Source organism: Rhamphochromis longiceps, linkage group LG16 (genome assembly GCF_057381845.1).
Source record: "Rhamphochromis longiceps isolate RC_006_pf linkage group LG16, R_longiceps_female_GT1.1, whole genome shotgun sequence".
In the NCBI taxonomy this organism is placed as follows: Eukaryota; Metazoa; Chordata; class Actinopteri; order Cichliformes; family Cichlidae; genus Rhamphochromis; species Rhamphochromis longiceps.
Window position 1 is genome coordinate 18873920 of NC_140572.1, and position 23784 is coordinate 18897703.

General features: G+C 40.2%; 1 protein-coding gene across 1 annotated transcript in view; it reads right to left on the reverse strand.

Annotated features, from left to right (window-relative positions):
- Positions 1-1600: 1600 nt before the first annotated feature.
- The window catches only part of LOC146650934 (cytoplasmic protein NCK2-like), a 43642-nt gene continuing 21458 nt past the window's right edge, over positions 1601-23784 (reverse strand). The window contains exons 2-4 of the mRNA XM_085384442.1: positions 16925-17166; positions 6498-7273; positions 1601-3262 (exon numbers count right to left, since the gene is read on the reverse strand). Of these exons, the coding sequence (XP_085240568.1) occupies positions 3068-3262; positions 6498-7273; positions 16925-17150 (1197 nt within the window). The 5' untranslated portion in view covers positions 17151-17166 and the 3' untranslated portion in view covers positions 1601-3067. The remainder of the gene's footprint in view (positions 3263-6497; positions 7274-16924; positions 17167-23784) is intronic.

Consider the following 23784-nt stretch of genomic DNA (forward strand, 5'->3'; position numbering starts at 1 on the left):
CGGCCCACATTTTTTCCGACGTTTTCAGTCATTATTATTAATAATAATAATAATAAAATAACTTTTACAGCTCTGTCTCATCTTTCCACTTGGACACTGCTTTGTAAATAACAGCTGGCCCAAAAGACGGTGTACTCGATCTCCATTAAAAATGTGAGACTAGAGAGCCAATCCATTTAAACCCCAGTGCAGTTTAAGGTACGTTGACATGCTGTAGTCATCACTCTCACATAAAGATATGAAATCCCAACTGGCAGCTTGGTCCTGTCAAAGCTGAGGCAGATGGCGGTTTAATTGTGACTGACTCAGACACAAACACCCTGCGAGGGTGACCTCAATCATCAGAACGATTCTGGTTACACCAGCTGACGTTTGTAGGGGTTAGCTATTTGCCAGACAGGATTCAAGAGGCCTGGGGGGGGACTTTAAATGGCTGAATGGGCTTGTATACAGTGGTAAACCCCGTTAGATTCCCTTAAAGAAATGTGTGAAATAAAAAAGGAAACGCTCTTTTTTTTTTTTTTTAAAGAATTAGAATAATCCTGAAGTGATTTTCATTTTTCAGACCGGTGCAGTCAGGTTTATTAAAAGCAGACGTGTTAAAAAGAACACAGAGGAGCATAAAGTACAATCCTGAAGTGGTTTTAAGACCCAAGGATGATAGAAAAAACATCTTTAAAATCTTCATCTTCTCCACATCTTGCTTAAAGCTGCTTTCATATAATTTAAACACCAAAACAATTCCAGGACAATACTGAGACAAAAGTTGAACTCAGCCAAGCTATGAAGCACGGTGGGGAAATTATTTGCAAATGCTCTGAAACCTCAGGGCCTTGATTTCATTGCTGTCTGATAATTAATCAGACAGCAATGAAATCAGCAGAGAAGGAATTTAACAGGAGTCTCATATCACCGTTAATTTGATCGCATTAGAAAATGAGAAAGCCTCTCTCTCTCTCAGAGCAGAACGGCTACACCATGCTGGCATTAACCTTTCAAAGTAATCACACATAATTTAGTATTCTTCAAAAAATTTTATTGAACAAAAGTATCTCAATTCTCATCACGTTGTCGGTGATACAGTACCATAGTTGGATCTTAATGATTCATATATGCACCTCTTCTTATTTTGAATATATACATACAGTGGAGACAAGAATTAAATAACAATGCTCAATAACATTCAGATATATCATATAAAAGCTGAGGACCCCATGAGCAACACTTCCATTGGTAAACAAATGCACATAGCAAACAAAAATAAGAGGAAAATGCGTGGCGGGACTAAGGTTATAACTTTCAGCTAAGATGAGAATGTATTTGGTTTCTTGACAGTGAAAGATGAATTTTTTTTATATATGTGTATATAAAGAGACAGAAACCTAAGCCCTGCTCCACTCTGTTACGGTTCCTACACCTGTTAGACATGCACAACACACATCAAGGGTACAATGGCATCTCTATATTTACCCAGAAACAATTATCTTTGATTTCACTTCTACCTGAAGTGTCACAAACTGTTTAGCTGGCCATGCTAAAGGCAGACAATCCGGATTTCAGGGTGGATTATTACTATTCATTTTACTTTTATAAAGACAACTTCGTTCAATTTTTCTTTTTTGCTAGATTCAAAGAGACCAGGCTTCAGACCTGTCATATGTTCAGTAAAACTGGACTACTCTCCAAGTCATTTTGTGATTCATTTGTTAATAAAAGAAAGATTTTGTGATTTGTAAAGGCAGTATATCATTTCCTAAATACTCTGAAACAGGGTCTCAGGTAATAACTTTACCATTTTTCCTTTTTAAAGACTTTTTTGGTATAATATCCCTTCCAAAGTTCTCATCGGTCAGATGTGAGAAGGTATTTTATTTCCATGGGCAGGCGCTGGAGCAGATCAAGTGGAATTACTCAGGTTAGCAGAAAAAAGCTTTTTATTATTCTTCAGTCAGTATCGTGAAATACTGGAGAACAGTAACATGTCCAGCGTGACACTATAAAGCATGAGCACAGAGTTATGAACGACTGACGTACTATGGCGAGTGCAGTGCAGCCCTGGAGCCAGTAGTAATGGGTACAAGGTGGCACATTTGGTTACACAAATAAAACATTTAAACTCTACAGGAAATCAGAAGTCTCCACTATTGCATTAGTGCTCCCACCTAGACTGCTTTTAGGAAGTGCTGTATCCAGATTTTAAGTACTACAAACTAACGATGGGGTCTGTGAAGATGGAAACAAGGAGGGATTTAAGTTAAACAAAAAAAAAGGAGAAATTTAAATGAGGAGAAAATGAGGAATGGTGAAAACTCTGAGACAAAGGGCAAAAGGCAAGAGAGTGATTCTGGTCACTTTGTGAAGTCACTGAATGAAGAAGCAACAGTTTAAACCTCCAGAGAGGAAATTAATTTAACTATTTTTTAAAAAGAGACAAAAAAAAAGCATCAACTCTGTAACAAGCATTTCTTAAAAAGAAAAAAAAAAGTGAAGAAAAAACAATGGCCAGCGATTCGACAGGACAACACCAGAGTTAGGTCCCACAGAGGTCTGAGTTCTCTCTGAACTCTTAAATGTCTGTTCTCCTGTGTGGATTAAGAGCAATGGTGTAACTTACAATGTGCGTGCTAGTAAATGGACATTATGTATGACATCAGAAGGAGAGCTCAACACCCAACCAGGCTTCAGGCGTTCTGTTAGCAGCAGATTTGGTCACTGCAGTTTGCACATCTTAGATTGAGAGGCTGTTTTGTTTTTTCCTTTTTTCTCGTATTTAATTCTTTTGGCATGGTGTTGTAAATGAAGGATGCAGATATTTGCTGACACAGTGCTGGCTGTCTTCAGGTTAACGGCTCGGTTGGAGAGCTAGAGAAAGTTTCGCCTGCTCACTGCTAGGACAGATAAGACGCGGAGGTGCGAGAGAGGATCTAGACGTGGTACAGACGCCACAGCAAGAGGGTCCAGAGCTAAGGCTTGAGTTAAGACAGTCGGGGAGTGGCATTAGTGTTTGGTGTATGAGAGTGCATGTGTGTGTGTATGAGCATCCAGTGTAGGTGTGAGGGTGTGTAAATCACAGCAGTGCTTTGACCAGGTACAGCTTCTCCCCATGTTCGCTGGTGAAGATGGGAGCTTTCTTGTAATGCTCCACAAGTTCATCCATGGAGTTAAACCTGCGCTGGCCAATACAGTACACTCCGTCTGACAGCTGCACTTTAAAGTGCTTATTCTTACCCACCGCCTTCAGAGACACGGAGAAGTCACTGGGCTGAAAAACAAAAAGGCAGACAGTTGTTACGGTTAGAAATGTGAGAGAATGACTGGGGGAAAATGTGGAAATAAATTCAAAAGCAGACTGTGTTACAACCAGCAGGTGGCAGCATACGTCTAAACTTAAAGAGCTTGAACTACATTCATCCAACTGCAACATGTGAAATTCTGGTGTTCCGTGAGGAAAATAAATAAATAAAATGAATAATCCCATATACCATCCAACCCCACGTAGAAAGGTGTTTTAATGCATGTCATTGCTCTTCTTAGATGTTCAGTCCGTGCAGAGTTTTACTCTTAACGCTTCAATTTCCACTGCTGTAAGTGGGACGTTTTTTCTGAGGTTACCTAAAATCCGAATTTAAAGTGTGACCGCATGCAAGCTGTATTTATGACATCAAAAACGTACTGAAGAAATCTGAAACCCTGCGCCAAGACACAACCTAATCTTTTTTAGATGCACTTAAAATAAAAAAAAGAAGAAATTCACTTCATAACAGCTGACATCAGATGGCTGCAGTGCAATGACAGAGGTGATCTACAGCAACAAATAATATACAATTCAATTTAACGGTCACCGTGAATTGTCCTTTTCATTAAAAAGAAAAACTTTTTTTAATCTAATAAACTCTGTCCTGCATGGAATCTCCTTTATTCCTCATAACACAAAGATGCATTTCAAAGCGGTTGGTTTGTAACCATTTTCAGCCAGTAATGAAGCCACAAAGGCTTTTGCTCCAAACCAGATTTATGCCTTCCTTAATCAGCAGCTTTTCAGCCGTGCTTGCATAACTGAAGATATTTCAAGACAAGCTTGTTAACAATATTATGTGGTGTAGGTACTTTATTAGGTTATACAATGTCACTGGACCACAAAAAATGGTGGTTACGGAGAGAGCACTGTCAGGCTATGCCAGCATACACTCACTGGCAAATTCATGTTCAGGTGCTCGTCAATAAAAATATCTAATCAGCCAATCATATGGCAGCAATTTAATGCATTCAGGCATGTAGACGTGGTCAAGATGACTTCCTGAAGTTCAAATTGAAAACCAGAATGGGAAAGGAAGGTGACTAAACATTAGGGGTGGGGGAAAAAATCGATACTGTGTAGTATCGTGATATTTTGTTTGCTAATAACGTATCGATACAGGGACAGCAGAAATCGATATTTTGTTACAAAAAAGGTTTTTGTGCTCTGACTTCAGAGCATGTTGATCCTTTTTCTGAGCAAGAATCCTGACATTCCTTCACTGTCCAAATGTGTTTAACTTTTTTTTGGCAGCAATAAACATGACAGTTTACTTATTTTAATTTAAGACATGTTTTATTTTAATTAAGTTTAAAACTTTTTTATTTAATGTAAAATTATATTTTGTTTTATTTTACTTTCAAATTCTTCAGTTGCTGAAGGGGCTGCATAGTTTTCATAAATTGCATAGTTCAGAATAGCTATAATTGTACCAGATGGTTGCATTCAGTTAAGTTGGACTAGACTGTAATACAAACTGTTCAGTTTGTCAACAATAATACTGACTGAAAAGAGAAAGACTGAGTGTGAGACTTTGATATTAGATAAAATGAATATTGATAAAGTTTACCTTTATGTACAGAATCTGAATATCACAAAATATTTTAAAAAATTGCAATAATATCGTATCGTGCGTTAAGTATTGTGATAATATCGTATCGTGGGATGTATGGTGATTCCCACCTCTAGTAAACATGTGACTGAACTGGCACTGTCATTGGCACCAGACAGGCTGGTCTGAGTATTTCAGAAACTGATGTTCTACTGGGATTTACTACATAGCCACCTCTGATGTTTACAGAGAATGGACTGAAAAGGAGAAAATATCTGCTAAGTGGCAGTTCTCTGTGTGAAAACGTCTTGTTGATTTCAGAGGTTAGAGGAGAAGTGCCAGACTGCTTGGAGCTGACAGGAAGAGAACATTAACTTAAATAACTACTTGTTACAACTTAGGTGCGCAGAAGAGCATCTCTGTATCCACAGCACGTTGAACCTTGAAAGAGATGTACTACAGCAGCTGAAGACCACATCTGGTTCCACTTCTGTCAACTAAGAACAGGAAACTGAGGCTGCCACTCACATGGGCTCACCAGAATTGGACAACAGAACACTGGAAACACTGGAATTGTTGCCTGGTCTTATAAGTCCCTATTTCTGCTTCAACAATCAGATGGTAGAGTTTAACTCAGAATCCATTCTGCCTTGTATCAATGATTCAGGCTGGTGGTGTAACTGTGTGGGATATTTTCTTGGCACACTTTGTACTCCTTAGTACCAACTAAGGATCATTTATCAACAGCTGAGCATTGTTGCTGACCATGTCCATCCCTTGAACAGCCCAGTGTACCATCTTCAGATGTGGTTACATGATAATGCACCATGTCTCAAATCATCACAACATGACAGTGGGCTCTCTGTAATCAAATGCCGTCCACAGTCATCAGATCTCAATCCAATAGATCAACTTTTGTATGTGGACGAAGAGTTTCGCATCATATGCAGCTAGCAAATCTGCAGCAGCTGTGTGATGCCATCACTTCAACGTGGACCAAAATCTCTGAAGAATATTTCAACACCTTGTTGAATCTGTGCCAAGAAGATTTAAGATAGTTCTGAAGACAAAAGGGGGTCTAACGTGGTGTAACTAATGAAATGGCACATACTGGAGTGTAATTATTACGAGCTTCAGCAGCAACGCATCACTGAAAAAACTTGAGGATTTGACCAGAAGCCTTTTGTTGTTATTAGTGTAAGCAACAGCAAAGGGTATATTCTGTACAGATTTAACACAGTTCTACAAATTAAGCTTCTAAGTAGTTAAAAAGATGGATGAAGAAAAAAAAGAACACAACAATCCTTGCTAGAAGTAATTTTCACTGAGAGTGTAATTACTGTAGCAGTTTCTGGTTAAATATTTCTCCGACCAGCTGCTTCTGCTCTAAGCATGTGAATGTGAAAAATCATGTGATTGCTTATCAGGTTGCATCTAATGTTTGTGTTAAATAGGACTGATTACTAAAAAGGTCAAGATTTCATATACATCATGTCTTTAAGCTTTTAAAATACTTAAACGCAGGTCCTGACATGGAGAAACATGCGGACTATATTTCCAAACTGCTCTTTTTTTTCTACCAGGATTCATCCTCAGTTTCTCCCAGTATCCAAAATACTACTCTATCATGACTTCACCCAAGTGACTCACCGATGACTCGCTGTCTCGTATGAGGAAGTCACCCTCTTCGCCTTTCTCGTTGAGTATGCACTCAGCCTGGTGTCTGGTGATGTTGCCGTAGTACCAGTCCCTGCCAGCGAACCTCCCTGAGCGTGCCGGTGCCAGGAGGCGGTTCTGTGGGGAGCTCGACGTAGAGGAGGGCGGGCCAGGCCGCTCGTCCAGCATCGCCACATAGTTTTTAGGTACCAGGCCCACCATGCCACGTGAGTTTTTACACCTCCACCACTCTGGGTCGTTCTCGGGCTTCTCCACCACTTCCATGACTTCTCCCTTCTCAAAGTTTAGCTCCTCCTCTGTCACAGAGCTGAAGGGGTAGAGAGTCTGAACCAGGTGAAGAACTCCCCCACGGCCACCTGTGCGCCCGTTTGCCAACAAAGTTCCTTGAGAAGCTTCGAGGTATCCCCGCGAGGAATCGCCCTCCCCTCTATCATCTGACCCTCCGAGCTCCTCTTGGACGTAATTGGAGGGAAACCAGCCTACCCGCCCCGCCTGATTGCCCCGCCACCAGCCGTCACTGCACTTCTCCATCACGATCACTCTGGAGCCTTTCACCAGGGTCAGCTCATCATCCCTCTCTGCTGTGTAGGCAAACTTAACTGTAGCAGGGATATTGAGGTCATAGATTCTCTCTGCTGCTCCTACCCCAACTCCTCCACCCCCACTGCCATTGGAGGGGTACTCTGTGTCTGAGCTTGGTGTTGGGGAAGCATCTCGGGCACTCGTCTTCCTCTTAGTTTTTCCTAAACCTGTGCACATAAACAGAAGAGTAACGTTACACAGATGGTAGCAAACACACAATTTTTTCCCCACATTTCTACCAGATTAGTCATATCATAATTTGGTCTCCGCAATACCCCACTTTTCTTACCAGGTCAACACCAATTGTGTCTGTCTGGTGCTAGTTAACAAATCTCATATGTCCCCATAGCTTGTCTTATACATGTCAGTTCAAATAACTGGATAGATCGCTCGTTCTACTCTGCATGTACTTTCCTGGTCAGACTTGTTCCAAATTGTTGACTATGCCACTTTCCAGTAAAGAGTCAACATGGCAGACTTCTCTCACTTGCGTCATACTTTCACTTCATTTGTACAAACGGTCCTCTCACATACACCTAGTTGGTTTAGTGTGTTTAACCATGTCTGCCCAGCTTAATAACCTAGTTAATCTGCAAAGGTGCAGAATCCATTCTGCATCCAAACTTGCATTTAGAGATAAAGATGTGATCATTTTTAGGATGAAAAGGCTTTTGTGAAGCATTGAATAGTTTAGTTTTAAAATTTTGCCGTTACAAATTCTAATAAAGAGCACAAAGGGCACCCAATGATAAGTGGGAAATGTTATAAACAGCTGAAAAGTAGGAACTTTTTCAAATAGTCATGGACATTACTTTACTACCAACATCTAATGTTCCAGGTTGTTGGAGAAAGTCTATGCCCCACAGCTCTCTGATATATTTCTACACTACCCTTATTAAGAGAGCCTTCAGCAGCTGCACGTGTGCTTCTACATGAAGCTGCACTCATCGCAGAGCAGGAGGATGCAGGAGGATGCAGGGGACTAACAAACTGGGTCTGCCAGTACTCTCTATGGCGAGTGGCAGAGAGGAGCAGTACATTCAGCTGATCAAACAATAGATAAAGATGCATAGCAGTGCATGGAGGGGAGAAAAAAAGAAAAAAAATTGCTACATTCAAGCTTTCAGTCATTGTGATCTTTTTATATGAATAGTGCTGTGAAAGCTTGAAAGTCCGTTTATTCCATTCTCTGTAGAGATGATTCCATACTCAGGTCCAGGCTCTGAGGAGGCTTGGTACATTTTTACTCCACCAACAGCATGTTTGGGATCACTGTCATGCTGAAAAATGAAGTTGTTGCCAATCAGAAACATTATAGATGATATTGCACGGGGATCAAAATCTGATGGTACTTTTCTATTTTGACAAGATCCCGAAAACCACTGGCTGAAATGCAGCCTCAAACCATGACAGAGTCATGCCTGTAAAAACTCTGTTGTACATCTCTCCTGAACTCCTCTGTATACACGGATGATCATTTACACCAAAAATTTCAGATTCTTTCCAGTTCTTGTGAAATTTTGCAGTAGCAGTTTCAATTTATCTCAGTCTTTTATAGTTCCCAGCTGTCATTTCTTTTGTCCTGCACTTGTCCAGTTAAAAAAATAAATAAGTACACTCTGGAGATATGCCTAGTTTTGTGCTAAAGCTCTTTCAATTCAATTTTATTCGTACAGTGTCAAATCACAGAACAGTTGCCTCAAGGCACTTTGTAAAACTGCCGTCTTTGGCATTTTTCATATATTCAACTAAAGAAATGGGAATACATTATGTGTTTTTGTGACAGGGTGCTATTAACAGACCGCCTAAGGTAAAAATTAGTTCTTTGCTATACTATTATGACACAACAATGGTTCATCCCTTGAGGCAGGTGCCTTTTTCTGCTTCAGTGACTCATAGGTGAATGTTAAGTTGCTTAACCAAAACAGCAGCAAACTGCAAAACAGCAACAAAAAAAACATTCCTGTGAAAATGGTCAGGTACTAGGATTGGACTGAAAACGAACTAAAAAGCAGCCACTGTCCAAAAAACATTGAAAGACCTTCAGAAAGCCTGGAGAAGCATTCCTCAAGACTACATTTAAAGTAGAATAAAATCTGGTTGCTTGGAAGCCACATAAAGAAATGAGGGGAGCTCAGGATTTTTGCACAGTAATGTAAACACTGCTGGAATGACGGCAGCCGTTGTCGTTAACATGTGGGTATGGTGATTTTTTCAAAGAGTGGCTACAAAAATGTATTTTTACAGAGCAGAGCAGCACCTTGGAAACAGCTGTTTTGACTGCTGCTTAACATGGGCCATACTTCTGTTATTTAAAACTCCTTCAGCTATATGATAATACAAACATGGGTAAATGAGAACGGCTTTTCTGGGATTTCTCCTGTCGTAAAATAAAGTGTATATGAAATTAGATAGTAGCAGATGAGCCAACAGATGCAACTAACTGACAAAAAGGCTGATAATAAATTGCACCGAATCACAAAATTTGCAAAAATCTGTATTAAATCAGTCGTCAAGTCTTTCACTGAATTACAGTTTAGTAGTTCTGACGTTCATACATATGGGCCCCATATTGTACCAACACTAAACATATAGAGATATTTCTGTTGTTGTGGGGAAATGGCATCAAAAATGAACCAAAACTGCTGGAAGGATGAAGCTTCTTGATCATCTCACATTTTGTGGGTCTTCAGACTCACTGGAGGGATGTTCATAAGCAATCAAAAACTGAATTTTGCATAATATGTTCCCTTAATCTTGTAAGAAATAACTAAACACTAATCAGTTCTTGTATATGAGCAGTAATGAAAGTTGCAATAACCTGAAGTAGATAACTGGAAGTAAGCAATAGTCAGAATGGCCTCGGCTGCTAGGGGAAAGGAGGCAGTTACAGTCACAAGAAAACTAATTGAGGCTGCAAGTTGTACTCATGGGCTGTTTGAAGCATTACAAGTGCAAAAAATACTTTAGATACAGGATATGCTATGAGAAACCTCAGAGGTAAAGGGCAGAGTGATACTCGCGATATTAGAATTAAGAAAGAGCTACTCCTCCACTCACACCGAGCACCCCCGCTACTCATAAGGATTGAAATGAAAGCTCATTATCTGCTTGGTATTCTGACGACATCATCTACAGGCCGTGCACACATCTATTTAAATCAAAAGGCTGAAAATAGTTGGTGCTGACAGGGAATGAAAACTGGAGCAGTCACCATGGGCTTGATAATGACAGGCATATCTAGGATCAAAGTCAACTCCTGTCTTACCTGTCTCTGACTTTTTCATTCATGTACTTTCAAAGAGAAGTATTTAAAAACGCGCGTGCATTTCAGTGAGACCTCAAGTTAAAGTCTCTGAGCTGAACATAACCAAGGAGATCTCCTCTTTTCTCAAATTCATGTTAAAATAATAATGATATGCCACACGGCTGACAACATTTATACCATTTACTTGACAGTTGAGGCTTGTGTCATATGCTCATGTGTGCCACTAATGAGTGAAGTGAGCATCTTGACAGCTAATCACCCATTTGTGCCACAGAGCAAGCTGAAATGTCACTGCTGAATAGAACATTTACATTGTTTTGAAAATTGCAGGGTTCACACAGAGTACCATGAAACTTGTTGGCAGAGAGAGGGAGGAGAGAAGAAGTGGAGTGAAGAGAGACAAGGGGTCCCTTGGCAGCTGTTCCACACACACACATACACAAAACATGCAGGAGACCAGGCACATCAGAGGCCACAGCTGACAAAAATGCAAAGAAGAGGGATGAGATAGGAATAACAAACAGATCATGTTTATGGATAGCATATATCTGATAGCTGTGTGTGTGTATGAGTGTATGGGGGAATATTCTGTATCCAGTGACTGCAATCCAACTACTAGACTCTTGGGCCCATTTCAGGTGAACCTCTACGGATAATTAAACACACAGACATACACACACCACCGAAGTAAAGACACCTGACTGCATGGGGGTGGGTGGGTGTGTGTGTGTGTGTGTGTGTGTGTGTGTGTGTGTGTGTGTGTGTGTGTGTGTGTGTGTGGGGGGGGGGGGGGGGGGGGGTTACTTGTCAAAGAGGCTAAATCATCCTTTGGCAAGTTAACACTGATACGCGCTATAAAGTGGGAAATGAATTCTACAGTGTTTCTCCCTCGTTCAAGTACATATATGGACCGAAGCCAAAAACGGCTCAGCTGTTCAGTCTGTACCTCACTAGTGTAGCGCCCAGTCAAAGATGCCAGGGTTAATTTCTTTCCTAGCGGAAATGTTGCTTTTATGTTAAAAGCTGTGGTGGCAATCGACTAGAGTCTCATTCAAACATGCACTGCACCACCGTATTTCTATAGGCATCAAATGGTCTTTAACCTGACAGATCTCTAGTATAATCCCTGAGTAATCACTAACTGTGCCCATTTAAGAACACCAGCAACAATTGTCTAATTCAGAGCAAACGAGTGGGCATCATGTGTCCTCCCTCCTGTATGTTCTAACCAGGCAGCTTCTCCAACTAAACCAGAGTACTTCCAGTACCAAGAACCTGTCCGACTATACCCTGCTGAGCACCATGTGTGAGAAAGCCCAGTTGTGAACAATGTCTATCGACACTGTATAGATTTTTCTCTGTGTGTTTTGTAATAACAGCTCAGTGAACTAAAAAGTTGATTCTGGCAATGCTTGTTGCCACACACCAAGAACTCTTGAGCACATGCGTGAAAAACCGATCACGGTCAGGGGTCTCTATTAAGTCATTAGGAACATTAATGTACAAGTGACCTATAACTGAATGATAGAAAGCAATGGTACCTATCCTAGATAGGTACACATACCTCTCAGGTGCACATTTTTCCCCCCTAGTCATTTCCACTTCAAGGCACTGGCCTACTGGTTTGAGCAGCAGCAGGCTTTATTCTCTCCTCCCACACATTCACTCCCAAAGTTCACCTACCTCTTCATCTTCTGAAAGAAGACTCGATTTTCAAGCCCAGAGGACTTCAACTCAGAGGGAAGTGAGTTGATGAAAGCCTCAGTGTCTGCATGTTGCAGCATATTGCTTCACTCTATAACTTAGAGTTGAGGACAGTTGAGGGGAAAGTTACTGTAATAAATAAGTCCACAAAATCCAACATTGCCCAGCAGCAAGTCTGTGCAACAATCAAAAAGCAATACCTGGTCCTGGAGGAAAGTATTGGCACTGACTCATCGAGTGGTATGATATAGGAGTAGTTGAAGTGAATCACATGTGAGCAATGCGTGTGTGTGTGTGTGTGTTTTTTTATAGCAGCGTTGCTCTGTTGATATGAGTACCATGGGAAGCAGCTATGGACACCAGTATACCACTAGTGAGCCATGAGCCAAAACATATTCAGTATAGTTGCTGGTAATCTGACTCTGTTGTAGGGATGTGCAATATGACAAAAATCTCATATCCCGATATAAGACATTTATTGTCCTGACAACGATATAAATCACAAAAATGTAACATTTTCTGTGAATTCTGTGAATCTCGGGCAACTCGACTTGCGTGAAGTGTTTCCAGCTGGGTGTCCTTTACCTGGAGTCCATGAATGAAACTATACATTTTTAGACATAAGTTGTAACGGCCACCATTTTCTTTCAACGTTTGAGTCTAAGGTTTATTGTTTAGCACCTGACGGCTCTTTTTTGCTTCTCATCCGTAAACTCTCTGCATACTCTTTCACGTGATTCGGTTTATTTTGAAAAGTCTCAAAAGGATCTTGAGCTTTATTGTGAAAGGTTTACGTGGGAAAACAAACAAGCGGACAGCGGAGCCACGTGATGGTTTTACCATCATTGTTGCTAACGACAACACGTAAAAACAGGCTCTTGTCCATCCGTAGTGTGGTTATATTAAATATAAGAGAAAGAGAGAACTTTAAGAAATTAATATAGCCACTACAGTGACAATCAAAACGATGAAAAAACATTGCTTAGTTTATTTCACAACACCACAAAACAAACGGTAGCGTAATAGGAAACGATAGACATTTTTATATCGTCATTCGATATATATCATTATATCGAACAGCCCTACTCTGTTGTGTTAAAAAAGATGGGTGAACAGAAGTTGCTAGAACCCAAGACCTAGAGGACTAATAAAGTGTGCTTGAAATGGCTGCACATTCTTTTGAAGCTTGTATAGTTTAAGCAGGACACAGGTCTATTTAACGTAGCACTGACAATGACCATGTTTATTAAAAAGTGAAGTGAAATGGGCCATGGGTATGCCGCTTTTTAACCTGAGACAGGAAGAAGTAGGGCTGCTCAATTAATCGAATTTTAATCACGATTACGATCTGGGCTTTCAACGATCATTAAAAATGACTGAGCCGATTATTAGCCCCTCCCTAATTTATCCGCGACACCTTAAAGGCCGGTCCGTGAAAATATTGTCGGGCATAAACCGTCCGTGGCGCAAAAAAGGTTGGAGACCGCTGATTAAGAGGACCCGAGGGAAGCCCGGAAAGCTAAGCAGAAGTTATTTGGAGAGGAGAGTGACTGCCGTTGGTTGAAAAGAGAGTTTAAAAAAAAAAAAAAACTTCAGTGGTGTTGCACACTATTTTATATTATTTTTTAAAGTCATTGTTAACCCTTTAAAGCCGGTCAGAGCAGCACGCTCCGTTTTGCGTAACTATTTTTAAATCCCTGTAGAACCTGAACCGTGTAAGCTAGCGCAATAATTTGTTTTGCATATGAAACCGGAGGAGTTGTACTTACATCTTATGCCATCAGCTTGTCCTCGGTCACGGTTTCCTTCCACATATAGCTTTGCAAAAATTGCATAAAAAGCGCTTGCAGGAACAAAAACATAATATTCCAGAAACACGCTTTGCCGATCCATCAGCTGTTCGTAACACTTCCCACAGTGAAATGATGCACATGCTGTTTTCTTTGCAAATTTGCATCATAGGATTGTTTTTTGTTTTTCCTGCAGTATATAAAAATTGCTGTATCTCCAAAATAAAACTATGAAGACACTCAAAATAAATTTCCTGTGGTGGGAAACTATTTTTTGCAACTTTATTGTATTTAAAGTTTTGAGGGATAAGCCTCTTAAATTTCTCCAAGTAGAAATATATGTAAACAAAACAAAAGCGATTTTCAATTTTTTTTGTAGTTTATTGCACTTTTTTGCAATTTATGTAATTACTATGGACTTAATGCATACATATTATTAAAATATGGGCTATAACAGTTGTATTGATGTATAGCAACTTGAAATGCTCCCACAAATGGCACTACAGCATGTAAAAAAAATAATATAAGCTCTGGTGGACTCGGTTCTATAGTAGGTCTTAAAGGGTTAAATAAATATCGTCAAATAATCGTGATCTCAATTTCAGTGAAAATAATCGTGATTATCATTTTTGCCATAATCGAGCAGCCCTAGGAAGAAGTGTTTTGCACAGCTCCATATTCACCCACGCACCATCACTCACTGATCGCAGCAGTACAAACAAACAAACAAACAGACAACAATAATAACAACAACAAAAAAAAACAAAAAAACAAAAAAAACAGGTGGACGGAAATCAAATTTTTCAATATGTTGCACATTGAGTACTGGCCCAGTTTCAGGATTAAGTAGGACTTTAGCTGAATTCTTTCAGTCATTACTGTTTTTATTTCCTGGGAGAGCAAAGTGGGGCACAAGGCAGCACGCAGCCATTTAGAGTTCAATTTTGCCTCGAGTGATGTTGATGATACAGCCACATTAAAGCACAGAAAATGAAAAGGAAAAGCTGAAGATAACAATAATTATAGACTACCAACATGCTGCATAAACACAATGGACTGACTGAAGAGATGAAAAATAGAAGAAAAAGGCCAGGCTGCTGAGAGGATGAAATAATCAAGCTCCCAGCCAATCAGATTCTCCATTTCAGTGTGTAAGTTCCATTAGCGGCTGACCTCACCTATTGCTCATCACTTCATCATGACAGCGTACTCGCCTATTGAATTTTCTCTGGCTTTTAACACTAAAGAGCTACTAGCTGGAAGCACGCTACTTAGACTGAAATGGAACTAGGCCATAATGATGTAGTCGATATGTAACTTAGTCAGGGGACAGAGAGGTAATCCATCATTCTCGCACAACCATTAGGCGGTTGATTTCTCCACTAATTAAACCACTGATCATAGAAAAGCAGAGACCTACAGTGACGGAGAAAAGAGCTGATGGGAACAATACTGAGGTGGGGGAGTGAGTGAGGGGATGCTATTGTCTCTGTACACAGTGAACTCTTATGAGGGTGACAGTGGCAGGCTGTGCCACGCTAGCCCACATGAGGCTACAGAGTTTCCCCGAGGGCTGGTAGCCACAGAGCTGAGAGTAATCAGAGCATTAGGCTAGACTCCTTTTAGCTCTTTCTCTATTCTCCACTTCACTGTCCTCCCCTCAAATCAAAATATGGGTGCCTTTCAGGGCCACACAGTTACTATTTTTATTCCAGTTGCGCATCTTGATCATCCCCCCGTTAAAATTTAACAGCAGGCATTTCTATTTTTTCCCCTTCTCACCATATCAGTCTCTTCTTCACAAAAAAAGGTATGTCATACTAAAAGTGTCAAAACAGATGAATTTCAGTGTTGCTCTGCCTCCGGCTCTTTTCCTGCTACAAAAAAAACAAGAGCAGGCTTATTTCTTGATGTCGGCTGTTTACCAGGACACACCACAAATCTGTAAGCGATCGGCCATCTCATTTGTGAAGGCTATTTTTCTCGGTGGTCACCTCTGTGGCATTTGTACTCCGGGGGGCAACTTCTCTCCAATCATTTTGTCACCCTACTCCTAAAGTCCAAAAGAAATATGTAAAAATAACTTAGATATCAAGTATTCGACTAGCGCGTGTTCTAACAGGACCCCATTGTGAGACTATTTGTCTTGCTACGAGTTATAATAAATTAAACAAATACCAGGATGCCTGACAGCCATCACAGATCATATTTTGGAGCCGTAGCTGAAAGCTCAGAAATAGATTCCACTGTGCAGCCGCACTAAGGAGCTCACCGTTAATTTAGGAATGTCTCAAAATACCAACATGCGCTACTGTACAAAAAGTTAAAGTCAATGCTCTCCGGCACGTGTGAAAGCCCTGTGTGCCACATATTCAGTCTATGCCACTTTAAGCTGCTGTATTATGCATGAGGTCACATGTAAACTCTACTATATCTCTGTTGATGTCTTGATTGCAAGACAGGCAAGCACATAAAAGAATTACACTTATTTTTCTTTTAAAAGTCTGTCAAACTTGATGCTAACAGACAAACTTTGCTGTCTTTCATCCATATTGTTTTTATAATTGGCTATTACAAAGAAAACCTCTATTTTTGATCAGGGTGCTTAAATGGTGAATGTTAAATGTATTTAATTCATTTAGCCATACTATATTCTCTGCAATCCCTGTCACAGGCTGACAGCTATGGCAACATGTAATTTCTAATATATTCAAGTCACGAATGGGGACTGAGAGACAAGAGTGCTGACAGCTGAGAGCAATGGGCAACTCAACAAGATCCCTGCAGGGCACAGTAACAGCTCCCAGCAAGGGGGTAGACATGGTGAAGAAATCATTTTACTTTTTTTGAGAGAGAGAATTCAAGCAAACACAAGTGCACACACACAGACATCTGTTTAACACCGCATCTTATCTCCTCCACCACGGCGCACAGAGTATTGAAAAGAGGATGCAGAGATTTTCTGCTTTTACTGAGAATAATCTCCTGGCAGTAGCAACTTGTACACACAAGGCAACCTTTGACTTCTAAGCAGCGTGTGACTGAATTCCTCTTACCCAGAGTGTCTTTGATGTTCTTCACAAGTGAGCCCTTCTTCAGGCTGTTCTTGCGCTCGACGTAGTTTGATGGCACATATCCCGTTTGATTGGAGGCGTTGCGGACACGCCACCAGGTCTTCGAGTCGTCCAGGAGGAAGAGACGCTCATTTTTACGGATGTCAAGTTCCTGGTCCTGCTGGGCCGTGTAGTCCCACTTGGCTACAACAATCACCTCCTCTGTCATCTTTCATGGAGTCCTCCTGTGGGGGGGGGGGGGGGGGGGGGGAAGAGAAACCTGGAGTGAGCCAAGGACTAAAACTCTTTGCGAACTGCCATACAAATGGTGTACATCAGTATACACATTCACTTATGTGCTATTAGTAAGCACATAAGTTAATTATTATAAGGAAATACTGCTTCTGACTCATCACCTGACTCCAGCCATTAGGCAAGTTATATTTAATCTATGAATCACAACCATAAAGTTGTTATTTTGTTACTTATTAACCAGATTTGCTGTCCAACATTATTAACAATGACAATTACTAACAAAAGACTGCAAAAACATCTTTTACAAAATGTCAAAATATGTATTTTTCCCCCTAATGCAAAGGATAATTTAGAGGTGAGTTTATGTGAGGCTCTGCACTGCTGTGACACATAAGAAGTCATTACAAAAATAATCCATACTCATCCCTGCACAAAGTTATTAAACCGCTTATCCCAGCTCACACTGGGCATTATTCTGCATACACCCTGTACGGGGGTTCCAGTCTATCAGAAGGCTAGATTACGTAAGCAAGCTAAATATGACAATCTCATGTTTGTGAGTCATATTTAATCAAAATTTAAATAGATAATTCATTGGATGGAGACTAGAACAACTCTTCAAACTGCTAATGAAATTCTTACTGGCAAACTTTTTCTTTTTCAGGACAACGGTGCTAAAAACATCAACCTCTCAAAATAAATAAATAATAATTCTCAAAGGACTTCTTTGGTAGAAAACAACAAACACACAAAATCAATTTGTGTGCTCATTTTGAATTCACCCTCCTCAGCACGCACACACATCCACATTACTTTGCCTATTAGATTTTTCTGACAGACAGTGAGCAATTACATGCTCTACTTCACCAAGCTTTAGGTAAGGTCATTCGACGTGAGGCATTGACAAGGAATCACTTATGATGCAACCAAATTTGGGGGAAATCTGCACAGAGATATAAGGAATGTTTGATGGAATTTTTTACTCCAGTTTGTGAAAATCCACTCTGTGATAAAAGCCACCTCATGGTATGAGAACCATCTTAACAATCCAGTTTATATTTAGCTCTCTGCCAAGTAAGGAGTCTACAAGTGGAAGCTCGATTACTTCAAGACATGACTGACGAGAAATTAGTGGAGATTATAAGGAGCCTTTTGAAGATACGGATAAGTTAAATAATTGACAGTTGAAAGGGGTGTTATAAAGCTTTTTTGTCATCTATTGCCAAGCAACTTAATCAAAATAAACTGCCTGTTTGATATCTACAGTCTAATCTAATGTAAGGCTATCAGGGAGCTATTGTGAGGCACCGAATTACAGCAGTAACAAAGGTCAGGGTTCAAAACAGACAAGCACAAGCATGGGGAGCATATGTATGCATGTACATGGATTTGACACAAGGGAAACAATCAGCAGCACAGATTTATAATGCTGGGGGATTGTATATTCCCTTACGCCTATAATCATTTACATTTTAGTCTTTAATGAGAGGGCATAGCACAGATAAAGAACAACCACAAAAGAGATTTATGACTCATGAGAAGAGGAGCTGCACAAATTAGACCGTATAAAAAGATTCCATTACTGGTGGAACGATTGATATCTTCTGGGTAGGCTACATTTTATGAAATGCAAATGGAAGCACTCTAAAGCTCCGGCTGTTTTTTTCAACCGGAGAGATTCAATTCTGCTTCAATTAGGCCACAACCGCAGAGACAGTGCAGCCGATACAGAATACATTCTTACAGTTACAGCCGAAAGCAGGGTTGTGTGTCACTGCACGACAGCATCTAATAGCCGCTTTCTGTCTCTGCAACAGAACAATAAAAACTGAAATGCAACAGTTTGAGCAGATGAAATCTGCACTCATGAATGTGTCTCTGCTTGTTGTCACTAAGGCTGTCAAACTGGATTTCTTCACGGGCTTGAGCACGGACAACAGAAGAAAGGAAAGGAGGAAGGTTGTGCAACGCTGTCATAGCTTAAGTTCACCCTAAGTTAAATTACTCAACTTTCCAGGAGGTGACAACTTTTAGTGCACTACAAAGAATTCAGTAGGAAAAAAAGAGACAGAAGGGACAGTTTGATTTTCAGGAAAAGCAGCAGCTGTGCTTCTTTGGAGAGGGCAGGAAATTGAAGTGAAAAGGCAGATTTATGACAAGATGAGGGACAGTGACGTCAACTCTTCTAGGAGACAGGAGGTATGTGAACGTGCTGTGGCCTTTATCTGCCCCAGGCTACAGCTTCTAGGCCGAGCTACTTCGGTTGCATGATTACACTAAACCCGAGGAAGTCTGATTGGTTATATGCTGTACAGTTGTCGCTTTTAAGATATTGTAAAGCACATAAGAAGTGTTCAACAGCAATAAATCTGGCCACACTTCTACACAAGAGTGGTTGTTACACTCACTCAGACCTTTGAGCTGAAAGTCGTTTTCACGCTTGTAGCGCAACTAAATTTGAACAAATCAAGTAAAAAGCAATTACACTGATTCCTAGATCTGAGCTCATTCGTGGTTATACTTTTGACAAACAAATTAACAGCTGCGAACATGCAACCAGCTCCTTCCCTCAACCGATTTGCTGTCATCACAAAATGTCAGTGTCACATATAATCCATTGTATAGACTCTAGAGCGTAACAGCAGGTCTTGCTGCACTTAACTGAACTTTATGTGCTTACTTTTTTCCACCCCACTGGTGTCACCCCAGCGAGTACTCATTAAGGAACAACTGATGATTATTAGATGAGACTGCAGTGACAAACAGGTAGAAAGAAAAAAAAGCCACAGTACCGTCATGTTATGGGGGAGTGCAAAATGAGTCAGCCTTATGTATCTGTTGATATCAGCTTACTACAGAGAGTATTTGAGCAAAAACATAAGCGAATAGTAAGGCTAACCAAAATAATAAAACGAATCCAAACTAAGACAGTCTTAAATATCAGTATAAACTCCGTAACAATGACACACTGGCCTGATTAAAACATTAAAGACCCATTTGAAACTGTTAATCACATTCTTCATTAATCAAACCACATTTTAAATTGTAGGTATAACGTTGCACAGACATGATGCAATAGTGTGGAGATTGGGACTAAAGTTAGCCGTACTAACAGCTACAGCCTTCCTGCCGTGCAAGCTACCATCCAGATGTCTGTGCAGACACTGCTTAGGTCCTGGGGTTTTTTTTTTTAAGTTGTTGGAAAATACAAAACATACAAAGCACAACTGCTGAACAGCCGCAAAACAAAGTGGTTACACATTGCACCAGAGTAACTGAATAATATGTGACCATTTTCCCCCACCATCCTATCATGAGCACTGCACCACCTATCAACCATTAGGCCAATTTCTGTCTCTTTGCCATCCTTGCATCAGGCAGAGTGATGGCAATGCTGCTTCAAATAAAATCTGTCATCCTCCGTCAGCTATCACGTATGACACAGTGGCAGCTGTATCACAGCTCACTGTGATACCCACATCGCTCTTGCTGTTGCAATGAAATCCATCAAGGCAGTTAATACAGAAATCAAAATTAGAAAGAATTGCCATTTAATAGGATCAAATGACTTCCTTGGTATTATTAACAAACAAGACAGGTGACTAAACAAAAAGGTCTCTCTCTGCATGAACGCACACAAATATACAGGAAAAGAAAATAAACCAATTTAGGCGAGTATGAATTTGAAAGGGGGGGGGGAGCCACACATTTGAGTGCTTCTCTCATAACCCCCCGTTATTCAGCTAAGAGAGTTATGAGAGAAAAGATAAGCAGCAGACTGCTGAGCTGGGCTTCACCAGCACTTCACAACTCCCTTCTAAGGGGGTGTTAGAGGCCCTTTCAAATGTGCACAAAGAGAGGGTGAAAGTAAAAGTGGATTATGAAAAAAGAGAGGATGTTTAAAGGGTGAAGAAGAAAAAAAAAACATGTCTGGCAGAGCTTTCCGTGTTCAGCATTCAGGTCAAAGCTAGCCAAAATTCAGCCAATGGGAGAACACTTCCACCTCCCCCCTCCACTCCACACTGTTTGCAATAGTTGCTTCTCACAGGAAGGAGGACTGCTTTACTCCCTGCTGGCGATCAGTGTCGGAAGCATTTGGAGTGCACTGAACAGACTGAAACATGAGGAAGCCAGATTCACTGCTACAGCCACTCTGGACAAGGCTCTGCAATTTAACGAGGCCTAATGGTCCTCTTCACAGAACGATTCGTCTCCAGCAACATAACCATGCCAGAGCAGCATTCAATGCCTTTCACATACAGTCAGTGTTGACAATATTTTCCACATGTATGCCTGCTGCCGTCTCATTTACCCCAGTTTTGCAGGCTGAAAAAGTGTGGCAGCTACGTTGTTAAACAGCAATATGTTACATCCTCTCGATAGGCTTTCAGTGCATCACCCACTCACACACAAAGTACATTTTCTGTCTCTCACAGCCCTTCAACAGAGGGTGTGGTATATGACACGAGCTCATCTGCCTCCGTATTGAGGTTGGCGAGTGCTCTTCAGTTTCAGGAAAATAAATGGGCGCTATACACATGGATGCCATCAAAATAATAAAAAGAAGAAGAAGAAGAAGGAAAAAAAAAAGCACCAAACTCAAACCACTCGAGGACAGCTCGAATACAACACCAAAAGCGCTTCTTGCTGTCTTCTCAAAATAGAACTGAGAAGAAGGCACACTCAGACCACACAAATAGAACCCGGCCTGCTATCACAACACCATATGACTGAACATCTGAAGACAGAGGAGGCTTTATCAAATTCAACTTTTCCAAAGCTGCAAAGCACAATCTAAACCAGAGAACAAACACAGCCAACTCTAGTAATAACATCCCTAAAAATCCAGCCCCGTTTTCTGATGATTCCATTGAGTCTGAGCAGCAGACCCCAAAAGAAACAAACAGAAGTATCCAAAAGTAAAGCCAAATAAATGTTCGAGTATGAGGTTTTAAAGTGATACTACACTATCCAGCACTGTGCTTTTAAGTTTGGGATTTGTGGATGAGATTAAACAAAATCACAGGCAGGCTTAAGCATCCTACTATCATTACATACTTCAATTCTTATATTGGGGCATTTAGCATTCAGTACCTTTTTAGCATCTTTTAAAGTTTTTTTTCCCCTCTATAAGATCAGTTTATGTACTACATAGCCTGTGATTAAAGTTCCAAATCCTCTGTGCCTGTAGAGTGAATCTATTTAAACTATAATTACAAATACACACAGCCCCAAAATACTAAAATTATGCTTTTTTGTTGCTGCGTTGCCCAAACAAAATATGATTACATGCACACAAGCCACAAGTTAATATGCTGAGCTTGTGCAATTCAGGTGCACGCAGTCACCTGAAAACAGAGTTTAGAAAGTTTTCTGTTTAACCCTCTGAAAGCAATATACTAAAATTCCTGCTGCTCTAGCAGAAAAGCATCCGACTGTTCCCATGAGCCGAGCTGGAGCGCGAGCATTCAGCACACAGATGGCAATAGTCTTCACAAAAGCGCCAAATTATATCCAGCATGTCAACTCGTATTAAAAGCTTTGGGTGTTTGTATTAATGAGAGTATTAACTGCTTCTCATGGGGGGGGGAAAAAAAAAAAAAAAAAAAAAAAAAAAAATCACTTGACATAAGGCCAAACAAACAAGCAGGGACTTGCTTTTGGGGCCTGCTTGTTTAAAAGCACTGTAAGTGTTAGTAAGGGTTTTTGATACCTTTTGCGTATACACAGAATGTGCCATTGTAGCGAGTACAACCAAACCAGAAAACAAAAACAAACAAAAAAAAACAAAAAACAAAACAAAACCAAAAACCATGTCATGGAAGTTTTAGGGTGTGTATTAAAGCACCAAAAGACTAATTGAAAAACGAAAAAAAATAGATACATTGAAATTTGTAGTTGCCATAGCATACTGTGCATTTTTATATAATCAATAAGAAGTGTCACAACACAACCATAAATCTTAAGCTGCCTAAAAACCAATGAAAGAAACTTCCTTCTTTAACAGGACCTTCCTCTCTATAAGCAATTTTTCACATGTCACTTTTATTTTCTGTCATGACTTCAGTTTCTCTCCTATACAGAGCCAAAATTGTTGAATCGATCTCCATGACAATAATCATGGGTGGTCCATTTTTCACTCGCAGGGCTTTAAAATAGAAAAAAGAAAAATAAGGTGGAACCAGAAGAGTGTTTCCAAATGCCTTATGAAGACACCATTAAAGAACAAGGTTGGTGTTAACATATTTTATGATAACTTATGTATTTCATGTTAAAAATTACATAAAAATGCATATTTAACACTTAATCTCAACAGTGAATCTGTTCTGAATGTGAAGTGTTATTTAATCTGTTGATGTTAAGATACAACTGTACAATATCCACTAATCAACAAATCAGTGATTACTACAGCAGGACGTGATGTGCCTTACCAATCCCTGCATCACACATGATCTCTGCAGACAAATGGCAGGTGGTATTTTTCCTACTTAAGTGTTTCCTATTTAAACTTTTTTTAATGATTGCATTATGCGAGTTGCTGTTTTAATTAGCATTTTCTTAATTTAGCAACACAGCAGTGAAATCAGGTTAATTTTAGATCATTATTC